Source organism: Notamacropus eugenii, chromosome Y (assembly GCF_028372415.1).
Source record: "Notamacropus eugenii isolate mMacEug1 chromosome Y, mMacEug1.pri_v2, whole genome shotgun sequence".
NCBI lineage: Eukaryota > Metazoa > Chordata > Mammalia > Diprotodontia > Macropodidae > Notamacropus > Notamacropus eugenii.
This window is the reverse complement of record NC_092880.1, coordinates 2,566,284-2,589,987: the sequence shown is the minus strand read 5'-3', so window position 1 is coordinate 2,589,987 and position 23,704 is coordinate 2,566,284. Positions and strand designations below refer to the sequence as shown.

Below are 23,704 nucleotides of genomic sequence, written 5' to 3'. Positions count from 1 at the left end.
AGTTACTAAACTGTGCATCCTCTTTGATCCAGCAATATGACCACTAAGTCCATATACCAAAGAGATAAAAGAAATAAGGACCCAAATGTTCAAAAATACAACAATCCTTTTTGTGTTAAGAACTAAGGAAATATTCACCAACTGAGGAGTGGCTGAATAAATTATGGTATATGAGTACATAATGGAATTGCAATTGTGCTATAAGAAATATTAAAAGGATAATAAAAGAAATGATTGCAGAGAAACCTAGGAAGACTTCTACGAAATTATGCAAAGTTAAGTGACTAGAACCAGGAGAAAAAATTATATATTCACAACATTGTAAAGACAAGTCTGAAAGACTTAAAGCGCTCCTATCAACATAATGACTAAACCCACTTCCAGAGGACTTTATGATGAAACTGCTACCTAACTCCTGGCAGAAAGGTGATGGACTTAGGGTGCAGACTGAGACCTATTTATTGGACTTGACCAATGCAAGATCAGTTCTGCTTGACTATGCATAAAAGGTTTGCTTTTCTTTTTTTTCTCAAGGGGGAAAGTGGGAGGAAAGATAACTTTAATGGAAAAAAATTTTTTTTAATTTTCTTAAAGCATACTGTATTTAGCTTCAAGTCAATTACAATCCCATTTTAGCCCAATTCATATCATGCTATGTCTAGAGAGAGAAGCTGGTAAATATTTAATAAATGACTCTAAAAAACAAAAAAACTGTGCCTAAACTGTGTATGTGCATATGTTTGTATTCATACATACATATCATACCATGTACATGCATACACACGTATGTATACACACATGTCTTTTTGACCATTTTATATTGCAGTCATGGAATTACAAAGCTCAAGCATCATCTCCAGCCATGAAGAACTCACTACAACTCCAGGTAGTCAAGTCTGACTTTTAGACTACTCTAGTTGTCAAGACATTTTCCTTTCTGTTAAATAGAAATCTGCCATCCTTTAAGGCATCCCTAGTCCTGCCTTAGTTCTGCCCTCTGTGGTTTAACCACTATCTACTGGCATGCAGAGATAACTGAATCTTCATCAAGTAATACCTGGAGTAACAAGTTGTTTTTTTTTAAATGTGAATTTCACTTCCATCTTTTCCAACAGTCTCCTGTACCAAAATTTCAAATTCAAAAATTTATGCAGGCATTTAAAAAAAACCATAGTAGTACCATTTGATGCTTACAGCTTAGCTTTTGTATCAATAAGAACTTCTCCTGTTTAAAAATTACCCTGAAAAGAATTTGGAGATATTATCACTGAATACTACTTTGTACGAGCAATCTAAAGCTGTCAGGGAAAGCTGAGAGGCATGATGCATCAAACAAAATAGAGCAAACTCCCATGTCTTCAGCATCCAACCCCACCCCCACTAATTCTAGTAAGTCCTAGGAGTTTAGAATTATTTCACAGTACCAACAGTGGTGACAGACATTTATAATAATGCTCCTAGGCCATTCCATAAAGTCTGGAAATACATCTTCTAAATCAAAGATTAAATGAAGCGTAAGCTCCAACTTTCCAGCTTTATTTCACAGTTCTCTCCTTAATCCATTCAATGCTCGGTTCTACATCAGACTACATCCCCACCCCAATACCCACCCACCCATGCTCTCACAGTTTTATACCTCTTAGAATCCTCAATGCACTTCAGATACCCTTATCATGTCCAATCTCTCATGCTAATTTGCACTAAAACTTATAGTGTACCTGTCTCATCCACTGGACTAGACTGTAGAGTCCGTTAAAGAGAGAAACTTTTATTTTTCAACATATCTTCTCACTGTCTAAAAAAGTGCTGTGCAAATCAAAATATTTAGCAAATGAATACCGAATTGAATGCTACCCTGGCCAAGATCCTTTAAATACAGTTCCCACTCCTATCCAGTCCTTGCCTGCTTCGCCACCCTGATCCCAGCAGACCGACTGCTGCCCAACATCACTTAGGGTAGCTGCCTGTCTGGCACAGGACTCAATTCAGATGTTACCTTCTGCAAGTGGTTCCAGTTTTCCTAGATGAGGGCACAACACCATGATTTTCTTCTTTCTGCTTTCTATGTACATTTTTATTTGCATGTTTTCTCCCATTGAACTGCTGGCTCCTTGAGGGGAAAGATTGTTGTTTTTGCCTTTCTGTGTATCCCCAGCACTTAGAATTGTTCTAGGCATTTCTTTTTTTTTTTTTTTATTTTGTAATGTTTAACAATCACTGCCATACAATTGTGATTTTATCCCCCCCACCTACCCCCCACTCCCCCCCTCCCTCCCCACGACTGCATACAATTCTGTATAGATTCCACATATACTTTCCTATTGAGTATATTTTCACTATAGTCATGCTATGTAGTCAGACTAAGATAAATGAAAGAAATCGTATAACAAATCAGAACATGATACACAAACACATACACATACACAAACATAATCTGCTACAATATGTGAGTGACTTCCATATTTCTCTCTCTGAGTGTGGCAGGCATTTTGCCGTGAGATCCTCCATTGGGATTTTTTTTTTTTTTTGGTAAGAAGTTCTTGTGTTATTACAAAAATCTAAGTCTACCAGAAAAAACTCTCACACACTGTGGTTGTTGCTGTGCATAAAGTTCTCCTGGTTCTGCTCCTTTCACTCAGCATCAGGTCATATAAGTCCTTCCAGGCCTCTCTGAAGTCTTCTTGTTCATCATTTCTTATGGCACAATAGTACTCCATTACATTCATATACCATAATTTATTCAGCCATTCCCCAATTGATGGACATCCCCTTGACTTCCAGTTTTTGGCAACTACATAGAGTGCTGCTATAAATATTTTTGTACATGTGGGACCCTTTCCCATTTTTATGATCTCTTGGGGATATAGTCCTAGTAGCAATATTGCTGGGTCAAAGGGTATGCACATTTTTGTAGCCCTTTGGGCATAGTTCCAAATTGCTCTCCAGAATGGTTGGATGCGCTCGCAGCTCCACCAACAATGAATTAGTGTTCCAACTTTCCCACATCCTTTCCAGCATTTATCATTTTCTTGTTCTGTCATGTTTGCCAATCTTATAGGTGTGATGTGGTACCTCAGAGTTGTTTTGATTTGAATCTCTCAAACCAACAGTGATTTAGAGCATTTTTTCATACGATTATAGATAGCCTTAACCTCTTCCTCTGAAAATTGCCTGTTCATATCCTTTGACCATTTATCAATTGGGGAATGACGTTCTAGGCATTTCTAATAAATGCTTGTTGACCTGTAATTGACTTTCTTCTGGTTTCAAAACATGAGTTGATACTTCCTGCTTGGAACAACTCCTTTATTTACTCTCTTGATCCCATCCTGGGGCAGCTAGGTGGTGCAATGGATAGAGTACCAACGCAGGAGTCAGGAGGATCGGAGTTCAAATCTCACCTCAGACACTTGACACTCACTAGCTCTGTGACCTTGGGCAAGTCACTTAACCCCAATTGCCTCATCCTGGGTCATCTCCAATCATCCTGATGAATATCTAGTCACTAGATTCAGATGGCTCTGGAGGGGCAGTGAAGCTGGTGATGTGCACAGCCCTCCCTCACGCAAAACAAAGTCAAGTGCAAGTCATGTCATCATTTCTCTGATGACATGGTCTTCTTCAGTAACAAAGGACGAACACATACACACACAACTGCCACTTTTAGCACCACAGCAAGTGATCACCAACAGTGAGCCCAGCATGGGGCAGCACCACTGAGTGGTACAAGCTGCAACACTTTGATTCCAGTCCAAGTTGTACTCAACAGCATTGTCACACACACCAGGCTGGGCAGCCACGGGGGTTGAGTAGGCCCAGTCTGAGCAAGAGTTGGAGCAGACATTCTAGGGAAATGATCCAGATGTACAGCTATCTGGTTCACTACCAGTCTTCAATACAAACAGAAATGGACTCCAGTTTATTTTATTTCCTTATCTTAACTTGCACAAACACATTAGTCACCTAAATTGGTGCAATAAAATTTCAAATTTAAATCAGCTTTCCAGTCAGCAAATAATCTGCAGTTCGAAGAATTCACAAACTAAGCAACAATAGTTATGAAGGTAAATCTGCTTCCAAAAAAACCAAATCATAATCTATTTGCTTTGGAGGTGCCCCTATGCAAAATCTTAAAAATGGATCACCTTCATTTGCATGGAAGAGCAGAAATTCATGTTAATATCAGTTTTATGTAATTGTGACTGATGTCCCCAACTTTTAAAACATTAAATTCAAGCATGTACCAATGGTTTAACTACATCTAGTAAATATTTTGACAGCCTAAAAAAACCAAAAGATTCTTTAAGAACATGCTTTCATTTGTGTAATTCCTGAATTTTTTTTAAAAACTGGACCTGGTTGTTGAAACCAAGACACCTACCTGGGGCCATATGTCCAGATTAAGATAACATAATGAGTTACATCTGAATTATGTTCAACTTGGTAGAAACAGATTTTCCCAATTCTAATCCTAATTTGAAGGGTGAAAAAGGTCTGGGGTAAGCTATCATTCATCCAAAGGGGCATTGCTACATTGTACTTGAGGCCCTTAAAAAGACCTGCCTGGTATGGTCCTGGTGGCAAAGGAGTATAGAAAGAATTATGATGGCCCCAACGATACCATTTTTAGGGCTGTATCCCAAAGGGATCATACAAATGGAAAAAGGACCCACATGTACAAAAACATTTACAGCAACTTCTTGTGGTGGCAAAGAATTGGAAATTGAGGGGATTGTCATCAATTGGGGAACAGCTGAACAAGTTGTGGTATATGAAAGTAATGGAATACTATTGTGCTATAAAATAATGAGCACGGGAACTTCAGGAAAACCTGGACTTAAATGAACTGATGCTAAGTGAAGGGAGCAGAACCAGGAGAATATGCTATGTACAGTTACCGTCATATTGTATTTTGACTAACTTTGATAGACTTGGCTAGTCTCAGCAATGCAAGGTTCTAAGACAACTCCAAAAGGCTCATGATGGTAAAGGCTATCCACATCCAGAGATGGAATTAGAGTCTGAATGCATAGTATTTGTTCTCTGTTTTGTTTCTTCTTTCTTGTGGCTCACTCCATTCATTCTAATTCTTCTTTACCACATGACTAATGTGAAAATGTTTAATATGAATGTATATATAACTTATATCAGATTGCATGCCATCTTGGGGGAGAGGGGAAAATTTAAAACTCAAAAGCTTGTGGAACTGAATGTTGTAAACTACAAAGAAATTTTAAAAATTTATAAAAGAACTATGATGGGCTCTAAAAAAGATAAAGCCACCCTTTCTTTTGTATTTGTCTATGCAATATAAAAAGATCTCTAAATAACAAATGAAAACTATCAGGTTTTTCCTAGGAGATTTTCCCTAAGATTCTTGGAAGTAAGGACAGATAAAACTTCAAAGAATCAGAAACCTGAACTTATTTGCAACTCAAAAACAATCATTTTCATGAATCATCATCACATTTCACCAACAGTATTCAACTTAAATAATATTTATTAAATTGACTATTTACACAATTTTTTCAAAAAATTTCACACTCCCAAACTAGATAAGGAAATTACTTAACAAAAAGAAAGTCAATCTTCAAAATAACTAGTGATTCTTAACAGATGCAAACAGTAAAGGATCTATAGTTTCAATATAACCCAGTATGAGTGTTTATGACTTACTCTCAAATGATCTGACTTGGCACATAAGTTTTGGGAACCAACTAAAGCACAAAGAGGTTCAATGATTCATCCGGGGTCAAACGAGCTGTAAGTGTCCCATGTAGTATCTGACCCGCACTCTATCCACTATACCTGGCTGCCTCTATAAATAATACAAATGAAAACTAATAAAAATGCAAAAATGGAAAAAATAGTAATTAAAATGTTTTTTCCCAAAGGAAGAGAATAAAAAAATTCTTCCAGAAAGTAAATTGCATGAGATTTAACTAATATGGATTAGAAGTCATCCCAGAAAAAAAACGTACAAAAATAAAATTTTAAATAAAGTTCACAAGTCGTGTGAACATTCTTTAAGAGTTTCATACACAAGGTTCATACATGGTTCCATTTTTAGTACATCACATTTAGAGAAAATAAGTTAACACAATCATCTGAATTGGCTGCCTACACACTGGACAAGGCTTATTTCTCTTTTTCAGCTTCTTAGCACATGTAAAACATGCCATAAGATGTCCTGTCCTTCCATGAACAATGCATCCATTTTTAGGTCGGCTCTGACAGATGACACAGGGCTCTACTGTACTAGGGGGAAGAATGGATTCCACACTTGCTTCTTTGTCTTGCACTTCTTCTCTCTCAAATTCTCCAGCATCTTCCTGACTACTACAGATGATACTTTTAGATGTCGATGGCTGAGAATAATCCTCACTTTCTTGGGAGTCTGACGTCTGTACTATTTTTTCATCACTTTCCTCAACACATGAATCTTGAGAGTCATTCATTTTATCTTTCTTACAATCTGGAACATCAAAGCCCTCTTCCTCCCCTTGTGTGGGGCGTTCTAGTCTGCCTTTATCTGACACGTCACCTTTCCCCTCAGAAAGCCAATTCTCTCGCAAAGCCCAGCATCTATGGCAATGTGGTGGAAGTGGAGGGTTCATTTTATCACAGGAAGTACACTTCCAATAGTCCTGCAATGAAAAAAGAAGTAGAACTAGTTTCAATAGTTCTTAAATAACCAGAAATAACAATGCTAGTCATGCCAATTTATTCAGCTTGTTTGTTAAAAATCAGGTTTTGCAATAAAAAGATTTGGTAGCTTATTTTGTAAAACATTTCAAATTCTACCCCATCTTTAACTCTTAGCAACTTCTCCTGAAACCTGAAATTGTGGGTAAGTGGTCTTTTCACCTTTTGGAGATTCTGACGTGAGGCATTCTATTTCTCTTAGTTGTAGACCTTTTTTCAATAGGAATCCATCCTTATCCGTATCTGTCAGGAACCATCTGCTACCATGTCTATTTTGATTGGGTAGTATTCAGAAGAATCTGTTTTAACTATTGCCCCCCCTCCCCCTTTTTGTAAAATAGAGATTAATGCAATTTATAGGAAACTAGCCAACTTACATTTGTAGCCAGTTCCCACCTTACAAATGATTTTTGTTATTTTACAAATCAGGTTTTTTTGAAAGTGAAAATGAATGTCTTCATAGAAATATTGCTAGAAACAGAAGTTAGGTTCCCAGGCCAAACTCAGAAAAGTCTACTTTATAATACAGCCTAATTAATAATACTAGATATTGAGAACACTGAACAATGGAGAGGTGGAAAAGGCTGAGAGGATGGCTGGAATTATGAATGAAAATCATCTAATGGATCCCCCTCTAGTTCTCTTGCCCTGTGGAGAAGGTTAACCCTAGATGAAACCTGTCTTTGACATCTTCATTACCATTGTACTTTCTCTCATTTCTCCCTCTATGTATCCTAATGTGATTCCCCCTTAGCATTTCCTTATATTATCCTCAACTCATATGTGCCCGCCAATGTTCTTCATGTCCCCAAATTACCTATAATCCTTTCACTCTAAACAAAATTCTTATTTCAAATATCAAGCTGTGTTAGGAAGAAAACCTAAATTAAAAGAAATTAATTCTGAGCCTCAGCAAACCTCCCAGGAGTGATAGCTCCATTTTTTTTCTAAACTCTTGCAAATTCAAACGAATCCCTGGTAGTCATTTCAGGGACAAAGTGAAATGAAAATATTTAGTAAGCATACGTTTGGAAGAGAAAATATTTTGGAATGGGTACAGAGGTTACTAAACAGTCTGTTATCTTTAAGTTTGTCAACTGCTTAGCTCTAGAGAGCTAAACTAGAGAAAGAAGCCATAGTAATTCAGCAGTCTCTCTTCTTAACACTAAGCCTAACTTTTACTTGTTTCTTATGCCTCGAAGATCTATGATTTCACTCATGTGAGCATATTCTCACTGTATTGACGTACATATGCTGCACCTTAGCACAGGGTTTCCGACTTATCACTTCTGGTGATAAACTTCTCTGATCTTGAGAGATCTTGGGTTGATCTTGAGAGAACAGACTAATAGTGCTTCACTTGGCCTAGACTTCTCACCTTGGTAGGAATTTACTAAATTTGCTAAAAAGTCTGAGTCTCACTGGAATAACTTGAAAATTCAGGATTACCTGAATTATATAACAAGACATTAAGCTAGGATTTTAGCGAAGGTCCCTCACTACCATCTTATGAGAAACAATACAGAAAACAAGTTTCAGTAAAAGGCTTTGTCTGCAGGTTTGGTGTTTGTTGAGATGGGGTCAAAGAGAGAAGCAAGAGAGAAACAAAAATCAACCTTCCCTCCTGACTCTTTTGTTTCTGCTAATAATACCAAACTCTCAAAGGAGTGGAACCACCTCTGACTCCCCCCATTTCCTTCTACCCCCAAATTCAGTCATTATAGTCTCCTCATACTTCCTCTGAAACACAACATCCAAAAATTCTTCCCATTCTTATTGCCATTCAGGATCTTTATTATCTAGAGTAATGAAATGATTTAAACGAGCTTTCCACCAATCCATCCTGCACATTAGAGCCAGTGTTTCTCATGTCATTTCCCTATTCAAAAGCATCCAATGGTTTTCACTACCTACAACATAAAAGTCCAGACTCCTCAGCCCACCGTTCCAAGGCCTCCACAACAGACAATATTTAAGAAGTGAAGTATTAACAGTGAACACAGCATTGTGCAAGATCCTGAGGAAGGTATGAAGTTTAGAGAAAACATAGCCCTCACAGAGCTATTCTAGTAGAGGCATAAGACATACATACTACTAGAATGCAACAAAGTACATAAAACGCTTGTGTATTAAGGAAAGATTTCATAACCAAGTGCTATGTAAAATTTGAGGGGAGAAAGTCATTGAGGGGAAATTAGAAAAATCTTTATGAATGATGAGCATTCTAAACTGAATTGGAAAGGATAGGTAGAAAGTCAAAAGTGAGGAGGAAGGGAAGGGAAGAGAATAAGCATTTATACAGCACCTACAATACGCCAGGGGCTGTGCTAAGCACTTTACAAATATTATCTCATTTGATCTTCACAACAACTCTGCAAGGTAGGTGCTATTTGTTATCCCTATTTTATAGTAGGGGAAGACTGAGGCGAACAAAGATTAGGTGATTTACCCAGGGTCACAAACCTAAAAAGTGTTTGAGAATGGATTTGAACTCAGTTCCTCCTGACTCTAGTAAACCCTCTATTCACTGAGTCACTTAGCTAGATAGACATGCCAGGTAGAGAAAATGGCTTGAACAAAGGCAATGAGGTACAAGACACATTCAAGAGATACCAAATAATCCAGTTTAGCTGGAGCATTGAGTCCATGAAGGGAAACAGTATGAGGTACAGGTAGAAAAGTAGGGTGATCAGCATATAGATTCATATTCAGCACTTTTTATGATGGTAAAGCAGATTGTCCAGCAAATGGACAATGACTAAATTGCAGTACATGAATGTAATAGTATAGTGTTACACAATAAGAAATAGTAACTATGAGAATAACTTAGGAACAACTGCATAAAATGATACAAACAGATAAGTAGAACCATACATACAACTACAACAATGTAAATTAAAAGAAAAAAAAAACCTGAACCCTGAGTCACTAACAAACCAATAAGGCTCAGTCTGAAGAGAAGCTGGAGATAAGGGCAGAATGATGCAAACAATGTCAAATGCAGTTATAACTGATGGGTGAAAGCAAAATTCTTGACCAGTCAGGTTTAAAGACCAGAGCAGAGGCATCAAACACAGAGTTCACTGATGCACCACAACACTTCCAAGCACTCCCTGGAACCAGAATAAAATGTGCCTGGGAAATGTTACAAAATAAATAAATACAATAAAACAGAGGTAACATAAGTCAATAAGTAGCCCACAGGGATCTTGATGTAGAAATCGGTGGCCCCTATATTTAGTCTGACACCAATGGACTTTAAAGCACATCATCTCACAAAACCAAGCATGCCCAGTGTCTACAATGCTATCTTATAATATTAAAATGGAAGTCATAAAAGAATGTTAGAAAATAGTTTTCACTAAGTTCTTTTAAAATCATAACGGTATATGTTACTGTTTCTGTTAGGATGAGATAAAACTATTGCTAGATCTACTATGTGACTATGTACTTCAAAATTTTTATATACAGTATGTTATATGAAACAGCTTACTCAACTTGACCTCAACTATATCAATATTATGAAGTCATTTTAATTTTCTAGTTTTTGTCTTCCAACATTACAATGAAATTTAAAGTTTTCTTTTCAAGTCACACAGTATTATGGTGTTCTTACAATTCTCAAATACCTTTGATCTCAATGATTTGGACATTCCCTCTAACAGAAATGCACTTCACAACTCATCCAGGCCTTGCACCACATCCTTCCCTAAGTTCACCATGGGGGGACAATCTTCCTTAGAAGTTGTTTGGCACAAGGATACTGAGTGCTGTGTCATCCCCCTGCCATCCTCTGTCCTCAAAATGTAGCACCCAGGCCACCTTTTTTAACCTTTTTTCTTATTCTACATACAAAGAGAGTATTTAAAGTCAGGTAAACACAGATATCCCTATGGTGTATACCTGATTTTATAATCTTTTTTCTTCTTTAGCATACGAAAATACACTTTACTACTAATCTATTCTTAGAAGGAAAGAATAACTAGCAATATTAACCAAATAAGAAGCTAAAACAACAGTTTTAACAAAATCTTTCTCAACATCAGTTAATTAATGAACAGGAAATCCTAAGTGTGTGGCATAAATGTGAGCATTTAACAAAAAAATATTAATCACATTCCAATAAACAAATATGTAGCAAAAGATGACTGCCTTACGTCATTAATGTATATTGTAATGTTAAAAATAAAGTAAATTCCACAAATTTTTTTACTTCTTACAAAGTGGATATACTTTTCTAACCCTAACTCTAAATTCACATCTCACTGTCATTTGCTTTTGTATCGCAGGAAATCAGAATTTTATACTTACAGCTAAGGATATTTCAGGATCTTCATCAAACGAGTCAGTGTCACTATCCTCTGCCTGATATAAGGTTACCTGGGATATCTAAAACAAGGCCCAACAACTCCATTAATACCAATCTATTACTTCATTTTATCTAAACAAGTTCCCTAGATTTACTAGAAGTGGAGTTTCGAAAATGAAGAGCTGACCCACAAGCAAACAGAAGCACAGCACTGGAGCTGAGCAGAGCCCAGACAGGCTCCGCAACTTGCCAAGGGCAAGTAACTTCACCTTTCTAAACTTCTATCTACAAAATGAGAATGATACTGCTTGTGTTAGCTACCTCTCAGAATTACAAGGTAAACAGACTTTTCTTTAATGCGTGAAGGGTGATGAAGACAAAGATAAAGAAATTTCTGGAATTTTAAATGAACCAATACATTCAAAAATCGGGATTAACATTTCAATTTGCTGTACAGAATGCACTAAAAACAAGGAAAACACTTCACTTATTTCTTAAGCAGGTATGTTAAAAAAAAAAAAACCCACCTCATCATCTTCATCTGTGAGTTCTTGTCCTTCTTCATTGTGGCTATAATCTTCTGAATCAATAGACTCAACTTCAAACTCAACACTGAATTGGTCTGAAACTGAATCATCTGAATTTTCACTTAATACACCAGTATCAATATCCTAAACAAAAGAAAAGGAATTTTAACTCAAGCAAAAAAAAAACGATCCACAATTTCCTAACTGCTCTCCCTTACTTGTCCAATCCCGCCCCCACCTTAAAATCCAATCAGCACATCAAACTAATTCTTCCAAAAACACTTTGTCATTTCCTTACACAAAATTGGACAAAACCTAGACTCCTTATCCTGACATTCCAGGCCTTCAAAAACGCTAATATTTAAAGCTCTTCTTACACTTGATAACCTCAAAATGAACCATCCTCTCCAGGGAGACTGTCCCTACCTCCAAGCCTTTGCTTTAACCTTTCCTCCTATTTGAAATGTTTCCTTCTTCTCCTCCCCAACCACATCCCACTCCTCCACAGTCCTTGAGGGTCAGCTCAAGTTCCATATTCCTGGAAAACCTTCCCAATCACACATCTGAAAATTATTTGTCTCCTTTGAATTACTGAATTACAGATGTACTATCTAATTTTCCCAAAAGATTATGTATTTGAGGACAAAGACTGTCCTCTATACTTTCTTGCCTCCCCCACAGAACTAGCACATGACTTGTGCACACTTGGGTCTTTAATCTGTTGACTTAGAAACATAAACTTTATACAGTTTAATAAACAGGATTACAGGTTGAATTTGGAGAGGTAAAAGAATGGTCCAATTCACATAATTCTAGCACTTACCAGAGGGCTTGCCCAGAAAATACAAATAACTGGCTATGTAAAATAGTCTAAATTTGAGACTATTTATAAAAAATCCTGCTAAAGGTTCTCAATTTTGAGACAATTGCCTTTCCCAGCTATCTCTGAACATTTCAGAAATCAGGAGAAACTAATGTTCATCAGTGTTATATGCCTTATACAAGGTACAGCTTAAAGATGAGTTTTTGGACTCTGAGCCAAAGAGCTATTAAATTTGTTAACCAAGGCAGGTGTGACAAAGACCCTTACTGTGGAATGAGATCTAGTCACATAGCTGAGTGTGAAGAATTGGAAGTCAGAAAAACTGAGTTTGAATCTTAGGTCAGTCATTAACAACCGAGTGACTGTAGGCCAATCACTTAACTGCTTAGGTTTCAGTCTCCTCATCTGGATTATGAGGTCTACTAAAATATTTCCAAGGTCCCTTCTTGCTTCTCAATTCTATCAACTATGAAAAATGCAAGTAACATCTTCTTGAAGAAATCAATGGAAACTATATGACACTCATTAACCACCACAGCTTCCACGGATTTTGAATCCTTGCACAGAAAATTCAAGGATCACACTTAAAGAAAATACTTTAATGAGATGATCAGCCAGTCCCTAGCGGATGCTGCCATATCCCAGAGAAGGCAGAGGTGGAATGGGTAATTGTTTTCAGCATACCACTTCTTTAATCAATCATCCAGATGTGGCCGGAGAGACTCTAGAAGCTTGATTATAATTACATGGCCATATGCTATTAGAAGTCCACATTCTTCATTTGTAACACAGTCTGATTATGGTACCAGCAGCTATACAATTCAATAATATAGCACTGGCACTTATGAAAATAGTACCAAGTTTGTACAGCTCCAGTCCTAAGTGCAGCAGGTGAGGACAGCCAGTTCAGTAGCCAGCATGACTGATGTCACATTTCCCTAGCTTGGGGGAGAATTCCAACCAATGAAGTTACCAACCCTCCCTCAAATAAAGCCTTTCCTTCTTTTCTCTTCTCCCCTCCCCTGCCCTTTTGAATCACTATGATTTGTCTGTTATACAGATGAGTTAGAATCACTTCTAATTTTTCGCTGACAAAAATGATTCCAGCCAGGTTACAAATTTTGAGTGTGTAGCCATATAAAGAGAGTTTGAGGAAATAATCTTTTTAAACTTCTTGCATATTGAGAGAATTTTAGCCCTTAGTTAAGAGAATAAAATATTTTAGGCAATTTAATCCTAGCCCCTTTTCTACACTACAAATTTTGGAAGTAGAAATGAAGGTTTAAATGCAGAACAAGGAAAGAATGCTGCTATGCTCTAATCTGATTATTTTACTGGAGGGTAAAGGTGAAGATGGGCAGCAAAACATTTGCTATTATTTCCTAAGTTCTTTAAGAAAAAGCAGGAATTAAGAAATGTTAAAGAAGTGCTTCTCAGGAGACTGGCCTGCATATTGGACTTACAGCTGATCGCATGTGAAAGGAAAAAAGGAGTAACCAAACTCAAGGTAGGATGTGTTTGCTGATTCTCCCCAGCTAACATCCACCTTAATAGATCAGCCTAATTAGATACCTACCTTACCAAGGAATGGAAGAAAAACATTTAAATAATACATAAATGTGTTAAGCTAGAAACTGGATTACTGTACTTAAATTATTGCCAGAATCATAAGGTGATTCTTAGATGTCAATTTAAAACCATATATTATTTTCTACGCTATCTGAAATGCTGTATCTCAGCTACAAGGTGGGTGCTACATATGTCAATCATACTAAAAGGAATCAACAGTTTCCAAATGTCTCATATATACAAAAATATTGACAACAGTGCTTTTAGTTAGTAACAAAGAACCAGAAGGAAAGAACATACTTATATGTTTTTATTCAGAGATTTTAAAAAGATAACAATGGTTCACTGAAGAACTCTGTGTATACCTTTTTAATCTCTGCAGTTTTATAACTGAGCTGAGTATTATTTCTCAAATATTCTTTTGCAACTCAGCTGTTAGAATTTATAAAGCATTTTAAAAGGGAAAGATTCAAAACGACATGCATTCAATTCACTATCTATTTGCAAGCTGGTAGGCATTTCCTATTCCTAATGAAGTATGCTGCCTATGTGACTTTCTTTGGCATAGGACATAAAGGGCAGACTCTCAATCTGGCAAGAAAAAAATTATGCTTTATGTCTAATGCCCAACAAATTGACATCAGTGGGAGAAACTGAAAACATCCACTTTGACATTCTAACTATGAAATATGACTAGAATACATAAAAGAGGTCACAACTACATGGATGAGCAGCTTATGAATAAAAAAGCTGGCTGTGTTTGGTTTCATTGTATACTCAAATTATTTCAAAAGATTCTCAAAATCAACATAAGCAAATATACCACCATGAAGATAACTAGCTTATGTCGCAATATCTACTACAGAGAGTAGTAGAGAAATTCTACTAAAGAACTTGACAACGTTCTCCAAGATATATCTTCAATATACTTTGAAATTCAAAAACTTCAATACACAAGTGAACACGGGTAGAAAGTGAAAACTACACTGGCAAATATGGCTTATGATCAAAAAATTAAAAGCCAAAGTGAAAGTAGACTCCTAAAAATTCTCATACAAATCTTAAGTACAGTCGTTTAGAAGAGCCGGAAAGGCACTAAACAGGGCAAGAAACATTAAAAATTTAAATTTGCCATTTTTCAACAGACAGGAAACAAATCACATCAAATCAGCTGTCTGTGGAATCAGTTGACCAGATAGAGCAGAGGTTGAAGTAAGCATCCAAAAAGGATAAAGGTATAGACACTGCATACAATTACAGTAGCTCCTACAAATCCAGAACATATAAAGTAGACTTAAGAAATTGGATATCACCATTTCTAGCCCAATCTCTCATCTCAATTCTGGTCTGTCCTTAATTATATTTTATTAGCATTTAGGTAAAAGGGATAAAATTGCCCTTATTTCATTTTAATCCGATTCCAACCTTAACACACAACAATCGCACTCAACAAACAGGCTCTCTTTAAGTTCTATTAGTTTTCTAAAAATTCCAGTTCCCTCTTCCTCCCCTTTGAGATCAGTATTAAGAGTGCTTACCCTTTCTCCTCTCTTCCTATTCTTTGTCGTTTGTTCTCCATTTTCTTCACCTTTGATGCTTATAATCAATTTCTCTTCTTCCCTCCTCCCTTCTCCCTCACCCCTAAAACGATCTCCCTAGAGTGATTACATTGAGTTAAACTGTAAAACTCACTTTGGTTTTCATACCTTGACGATGATCTGCCTTCTTGTTGCAAAGCTGCCTTAAGACTGGTTCTCTCCTCCACAAATCCTTGAAATCCCCCCCTTGAAATCAAAATGACCACCTTTTTTGTCTTCAAAAAGATTCTATTAGAAACTTAGCACAAATGGAAAACTAAACTGGATTTGGGATGAAATTTTATAGCTTTAATTTTTTAGAACTAAACTATTTCAGATTCTGTCCTTTTTCTTGTTTTGGTAGAAATGTCATATAATTCAAACTGATGTTTTCTGGTATGAGATGCTTTTCTCAGTGACTTGCAAAATCATCTCTTTATCAGGGCAGTCGTGAAGTCTAACAATGATGTATCTAGGCAAGATTACCTTAGGATTAACTGTTCCATTAACTTATAATCTGTCCCTCATTTTCAATATATTCTCAGATTTCCCTATATAGTTTCCCAGAACGTCATCTTGTTTTCTTCAGCTTCCAGAAACTGAGAATTCTGATATTCTTTTGCCTTGTTCTGGCTTCCAGATACAATTTATCCAACTGTTCTAAATCTTTGTCCAGTTGTGAAATTTTTTGAGCATGTTTCCCTTTCTTGGTTTCTTCAATTTTGTCCTCCAGGGAAATAATTCTATTTTAAACATGTTACCTTTTTCTTCAGATACTTCTAAGCTGTTGTTTCAGAAATCTCAGGAAAGTTCTCATTCAGTTTCTTTTCATTTTATTTCAGCTCCTCCATGGCATTTTTCTTAAATTCATTTCTTCCTTAAATTCCTTTACTACATCCACTGTTCCAATATCCATTGTGTCCTAAAAAGATTAATGCTTCTGTTTTGTATTTTATACATTCTATTTGTCTGGTGTTTATGTCTCTACTCTTATATTCATTTTGATTGTATCAGAACCTTTTCTCATGTTTATTAAGCCTTGAATTTTTTCCCCCAAAATTTTTCTCTTGAAAAATGATAGTGTTTTTCACCCTTTCAGGCATTTATTGACACAATTTTTGGCTCATTTGGGATACTGAGAAGGTTCTCCATGGATCTTTTACTCCTCCATCTTCACAGAAGTTCATTAATCACATTTCTTAAAATTTCAACTCCTGTACAACAGTCATCACAACAAAAGAGTGGGGAAAAAAAGCCCATAAAGTATTTCAACCAGCAAATACTACCTCATTGGCAGGTATATACTACCTCAAATGGCAGCCAAGGGCAATACAAGTTGAATACAAACTCAACTGTAAAACTACAGAAAAATGTTGGAAAACTACAAGCAGTATTACCTCAAAACAATGAAAAGTTGTTAAGAAAACAATCCAACAAAGATGTTGTGAGATCCAGATTAAGCCAGTTCATCCTGAATGAATTTGCAGATAAAACCAGATGGAATCAAACACAAGTAAAATAGCAGAATTGTGAGGATTTTTTATGGTAGTATATCATTCCCATGAAAAAGATATGAAATCATCATATTCAATTCAGGCTTTGTGAAGAAGTGACAACTGTACTTAAACCACAAGTTGGGAGCCATTAGAAATGGCCAATTAGACACAGAAAAAATCCATGCTACAGGAAACAATTCCTGAAGCACTCAAGGATCAATTAGCAGATAATCAAAAGAGGTGAAGATTCCTAAAGACTGAAAAAGTTACGGATTTTGCTCTTACCCTGCTCCCAAAAAACAAAAAGCAAAAATGGGTAGGGGAGAAAGGAAAGGAAGGAATTGAGAAAACAGCAGCAACTAGCACCCCATTTATTCAAATGGTCACAACAGTCCATGCTCACATCAATAGTAACCTCAACAAAAACCATTTAAGCGTTATTTTCTTAGACAATTTTCTACAAAAGACCACAACTTTACAGTCAACTCTATTGACTCAAAGATACAGAGAACACAATACACCACTATTTATTTTTCACTGATTTTCTTCTTTGGAGAATGGGTCTCCTCAACCAGTCCAAGATGGACAACATACAGCAGCCACTAAACAAGCCTGATCCAAAACCGACTGTTATGGAAGCTTCACTCTGCTCCGTCTACGACCTGCGCCACTTTGCTCCTCCTTAGGCAGCCTGGTGGTCTTCCACTCCCAAAGGCTGACCACATTGGTGCTGCACTTAGCACACACCATTAGCTTCAGCCATACTGCAGCTCAGCACTCCCGAAATCAAGGGGATCCATCAACCTACCCCAGTAGCAAGGATTATAGATGTGCATCATCATGACTGGCTATTATTCAGTGATTTAAAAGAATATGACTCAAAAAACAAAACAAAACAATGGAGACTTGAAGTCTCCTCAGATGTGCATCTGGGAGGCACATATCAAAATCACATAAGACTCACAGCAAACAAGACATCATGAAAAATATACTTTACATCAAGTCTGAATGAAGGATTCCTTATCAATTACAAGCCTATCCAAATGCTTCTAATCAGATGACTGTACTTTTTGCATCATCCCCTGTAACACTACACAAAACTTCAAATAAACTCACAGCAATGTGAGGCTGGTCTAAAAATCCACAATTGGAAAAAAATAGTGGATTAAAATATTGCCTAGATAACGCCCGATGGCCAATGAAATAAGTTTGCCAATGTTTGTAGGATAGGCGTACCAGATGGAGAACGAGCTTGGGCATGAATTGGGTAGGGATGAGACTGGGATGGGTTACATTTGGAAATCAACAGCATGTATTCATTAGTTCTAAATTACCTGATGATGCAAAAGCCTGTTTTAACACCAATCAATCACAGATACCAAATGGTTCTGAATCATAAAACAATGATCATGCATAAGAAGGGAAGTTATCAATGGGAAAATTCATTGTATTCAATAGTTCATAAAAACGAGATGTCTGTAAGATGCTTTGCAAAACTCAAAACACCATGTAAATGCTAGCTGCTATTATCATCATAATCACAAATTATCTAAAGAGCTGTTACCCAATAGTTAAGCAGTCAATATCAAGTTTTCAAAAGAATTACAAACTGTGAACAAGCATACAAAAACATGTTCCAAATCACTATTAATAACAGAAATGCAAAGAAAACTATTCTGCAGTTTCATCTCATACTCAGCAAATCATCATAACAAAAGATGAAAATAGTCAATGCTGGAGGATCTATGAGGAAGACAGCACTGCTGATGGACCTGCAAACTGGTCCAACCATTCTGGAAAACAATGTGGAATAAAATGTAGGAGAAAAATTCTCCTAAATTGTTCATAATCTCTGATTCAGAGATCCCAGTGCTTAAGAGTATAGTCCTGGGGGGTGGAGAGGGAGACAAACAGCTCTCACATACACAAAAAAAATCATAGCAACACTTTTTGTGGTTTCAAAAACTGGACCCATTTAGCTGAGGAAACAGTTGAACAAACTGTGGTGCATGAACATATAATATATTATTGTAGCATAAAAAAAACAATAAATATGAGAAATTTAGAGAAAAAACACTAGATAATGAAGAAATGCAGAGTATGAAATAAGTAGAAACAGGAGAATAATAAATTGCTGTGGTCCAGTTGTGTCCTATTCTTCTTCCTGACTCCATTTGGGGTTTTCTTGGCAAAGATACTGAAGTGGTTTGCCATTTTCTTCTCTAGCTCATTTTACAGTTCAGGAAGAAACTGAGGCAAGTAGGGTTAAAATGACTTGCCCAGGGTCACACAGCTAGTACGTGTCTGGGGTCAGATTTGAACTCAGGAAGACGAATCTTCCTAACTCCAGGCCTGGCACCCTACCCACTGTGCCACCTAGCTGCCCAAAAAGCAATATATATAAAAATGATAAACAACGTAAATTGAAACTACACTAAAATAAAGACAAACACAAAAAATTTAATGATCAGTATGGGCTCCTCCCCTTCCCAAGGAGAAAATAAATATATTTCTCTTCTTTCTCTGAGAAGATAAGGAACTGTGGGTTTGGAATGATGTAGACTACTGTCAAAAAGTTGCTGACAGTAGTTTTCTTTACCCATTTTTCTTTGTTACAAGGCAGGGCTCATTGTATATATGTTGGGAGGGAAGAGGAGCTATAAACTGAAATGGTGGCAATGTAAAAACATAAAAAATCCATAAAAGTCATTATTCAAAACAATTCAGCTGTACTTCAAGTCAAGGTTTATTTGGTTTATCCCTTTACTAGTGAAAATGGATTCTTCCCTCAGTTGCCATCCCCCTTCTCCAAACAGCCCCCATGTCTCTTTCCCCCAATAATGTTTTGAAGATACCTAGATTAAATCCCTATTTGCCCTAAAAATCAGCCTCCCCCTTCTCTCAGTTCTGACCCAGGAAGGCTGCCCTACTCCTCCTGTCTTTATTCTCTCCAACCCCTAAATCTAGGAGTAAAAAGGACCTTTGACAGGCTCAGCATACACCAATAATCTACAACCCTTTCCTTTTTATCACAAGGCCTGCCCCTTGAAGCGAGGGTAGAATTTTGGGATCCAAGTCGGAATGGGTAAATTTTGAGCCCAGCTTCTAATAGTTCAATGAAGGTAGCCTGAGTTTGAACGGAGCAATGAGGGTTCCAAATTCCAACAGATTGATCAAGGCTCTGAGTTCCAATAGACCAGTTGAAGAACAGAAAAATAAGTCATAAAAACTTCCTACTATCAGTGAAAGGAAAAGTATCCAAGGAGAGGTAGCATGGAACTTCTTAACCTTTTTGTATCATGCCCTCCAAACCCTGGCAGTCTACTGAAACCCATGGACCCCTTCTCAAAAGAATGTTTTTAAGTAATTAAGGAAAATGCTAAATTTCATTTGGAAATTAGTGAAAATAAATATGTAATTCTTCCCCCATCTAAGCTCATGGACAACCTGAAATTTATCCATGAATACCAGCTTAAGAATCAGTAGTAGACAGAGTTGGTCTCAGAACTCAGTGTCCCAAGCAATTCCATATGATTTTAAGTTATAGAACAGTTGCTAATCTGTATTAATAGAGGAAGCCTCCTCACCTGGGACTTTACATCAATAAGATCACAGGGTAAGACTACAAAAAAGAAAAAAAAGACCCAAGTGTCCTGGCACAAGGAGATGATAATTACACTATACTATGACAGACATGTCAGACTATATTGGAAGTACTATATCTAGCTCTGGGTATGACATTTTTTGAAGAAATGGTGAAAAGTTAATATTCAACCAGGAGTAGAACTGTAACAGGAGGAGTACTCTAAATCACTGTATTTTTCATTAAAGGAAATAGGAATGTTTAGCCTAGAAAAGATAACATTTTATAGGGGATATGATAATCTTCAAACACATGAAGCATTGTTATGTGAATGCAAGATCATAATTGTTTTGCTTGACCCCCTAAGATAAATTGATAAAAAATTACAGAGAGGTCATTTCAGTACAAACTAAGGGAAAAAAAATCTCCTAAAAATGAGAATATTTAAAAGTGAAATGGGCCAACGTAAAAACTAATGGATTTTCTATCAGAGGAAATCTTCACTTAGGCTAAATGATCAATGATTAGGCATACTGGAAACAGGATTCATGATTTGGAAAGGAGTTAGATTAGAGGATCTCTAAATTATTTTTTAACTCTCAGCCTATGGTCCTCTGATAAATAGTATAAAAGACTGTGTCAAGGATATTTATTATAGTTACGTAGTGAGATAGCCAGGAAAACAGTTAAAATAATACAGCTAATTTCAAAGATAAAAGACACTGGCCTTCAGCTAGATGGATAAATTGGATAAAGTGGAAACCAAAGCCATGATTTATATCTCCCACCATGCTCAACACACAGTAGGTACTTAATGAAATGTGATAGATTTCAATAAAAACCAAGACTGATACTGTCCTACCATACATAATGTCACATCCGTATTTCCTTCCTTCCAGTTAAATCTGCCCTTTTTTACTTCCAAACCTACCACATCACCTATGTGGTAGGTGTTGAAAATAATGGACAATGACATACTTGCTGGTGGCTGAAACGTATAGGCATTGCCTTAAATTATGATTAAGCTTTCCAAGAAAATATGCAAATTCTAGTAACTGAAAAAACTAGGAAATATACCAGTTATGGTGCTCAGACTCATATGAAGAGCTACAAATATCTAGGTTAATGAAATTTGGGGGGTTCTGCCCTGGCTTTTTTAACTTTTACAATCACTAAAGTAGAATTGCTACAACTTTCTAAAACCATATAAGCTTGATTCTCTTAAGTATCTTTCATCACATTTAATATTAATTTTATCATCAAATCTCTAACTCTCCATCCCCAAGACTACATCTAAGTGGATGTTATTACACAGTCGCTCCCCTTAAAGGGAAAATCTTATCACAAATTCAGAAGCCCATACTCCTGTCCTTTGAAAAAGAGCTTCTTTCAAACCCCCTTTACCTACATTTCTGCTGACAAGATAGCTAATCTATTTTAACAAGTAATGATTACCGGACTTGAAGGGATTTCTGTTGAGTCACTGCTACCCCTTCGTTCACAGCATATCTCACTTATGACACACAGGGCACAGCTTTCATCAAATGTAAGGGAAATACTATCTGACTTATGTCGTTTTCTGTGTCTTTCACCAGGCAACTCTTCCGAATTTTCTTCTTTTGGTGAAAAAAAGAAAAAACTTAATTTATACAATTATAATAATTCTAGAAAGTGTTCTGTGTACCTTTACATTGACAATTTTTTCACCAAAAAGTTAAAATTATAGGCATATGGACTAAAAGGTAACAGCAACATACAAACACATCTGAAAAGAAACATCTACCAAAACACCTCCAAATGAGTCTTATAAAAGGTCATCAAACATATCATTTTTGCAGACTTGTATCTCCACAAGTAATGATTTATAAAATTCACTAAAGAGATTTTCTTCTTTCAGCTCCTCTGTATGTTGATAAATATTGTATTCTAGAATATGAACTTTTATCACTGGCATCTCAAAAAATAAAAAATAATTATTGCTAAGGTGGCTTTCATCATTTCAACTTCTTCAGAATCCTATTTCTTCAGCAGGATATATCAATATAAGTGAGAGCTACTTTTAAACAAAAGATTACCTCCATGATTTAAAACAGGCCAAGATAGTTGCCAATGACTGCAATGACTTGTGCGCACAAGACAAACCATTGAGATGTAAAAATGTTAAAGTTACTAACATTTATTTATACCTTAAAAAAGCAAAATTAAGCTTTATTAACATTTAATAAACAACTTAGTACCAATATCCTCACTCAGATGGGTCACATATCACGATATGTGAGGTGTTCTAAGGGAACAGTGAGAGATATACCACACAGAAGGGTTGAGATTAGTGCCCTCATTCACTGATTTGCTTTCCCCATTATTACAACAAATTGCAGTTTGTTTTCCTGGTGAGTGGATTTACAGTATTATCTAGGTTTATCTACACTAACCTTTCCAAAACAGACAAGTGATTTAAAAAGAATTCTGCAAAGAAACTATGGATTGAGGATAACATTAATAATGCGGGAGCACAAATGAACATGAATATGGCAGGGATGTCATTTCTCTTACTCCTTCATCAGCCAAATTACAAAATAAAAATGACAGTACAATGAACTGTAATTAAATAAGACAGAAAATCAATCAAAATCCTTTGAAATTATTCGTAATCTTTGAAAGATGGATCTCAATCCATTATCATTCATGTTTTACCTTGAATTATCAAGATTTTCAAAGATAATAAAGCACATATTCAACTGCTCTCACTCTAAGTATTGCAATTTTATGTACCATTAATAAAAAAAGTTTAACTACTGTCCTTTACCTGTCATACTTTAACTTCTATTTTTGTGTTTTTATAACGTATGTAACATATCAGTGCAATAGTTTCATGTAAGCAATTTATATGACAGTGTACTACGCTGAGGGTATATACTCAAATGTTTTTACAGAAGTACAATAACAGAAGTACAAAATCAATAAAGCATAAGTGTTGTATAAGCATATTTGTGATTCAACACATTTCTAATTTTCTCCTTTTACATTTTCTACTCAAAGATATCTTCATTTTTCATTTTCTCAAATGAAAAGTTACCTGCCACTGGGAAAAACTATACTTAAGATGTACTGCAGT

At 36.2% G+C, this 23,704-nt stretch overlaps 1 protein-coding gene across 5 annotated transcripts in view; it reads right to left on the bottom strand.

Annotated features, from left to right (window-relative positions):
* Positions 1–5,482: 5,482 nt before the first annotated feature.
* The window catches only part of LOC140516588 (E3 ubiquitin-protein ligase Mdm2-like), a 29,955-nt gene continuing 11,733 nt past the window's right edge, over positions 5,483–23,704 (bottom strand). For 4 of the 5 annotated variants that reach the window (XM_072627548.1, XM_072627544.1, XM_072627545.1 and 1 more), the window contains 4 exons: positions 22,045–22,205; positions 11,542–11,685; positions 11,017–11,094; positions 5,483–6,647 (listed from right to left, as the gene is read on the bottom strand). In XM_072627548.1, coding sequence (XP_072483649.1) covers positions 6,081–6,647; positions 11,017–11,094; positions 11,542–11,685; positions 22,045–22,205 — 950 coding nt within the window. In that variant the 3' untranslated portion in view covers positions 5,483–6,080. The remainder of the gene's footprint in view (positions 6,648–11,016; positions 11,095–11,541; positions 11,686–22,044; positions 22,206–23,704) is intronic. The other variant, XM_072627549.1, reaches the window with a different exon arrangement.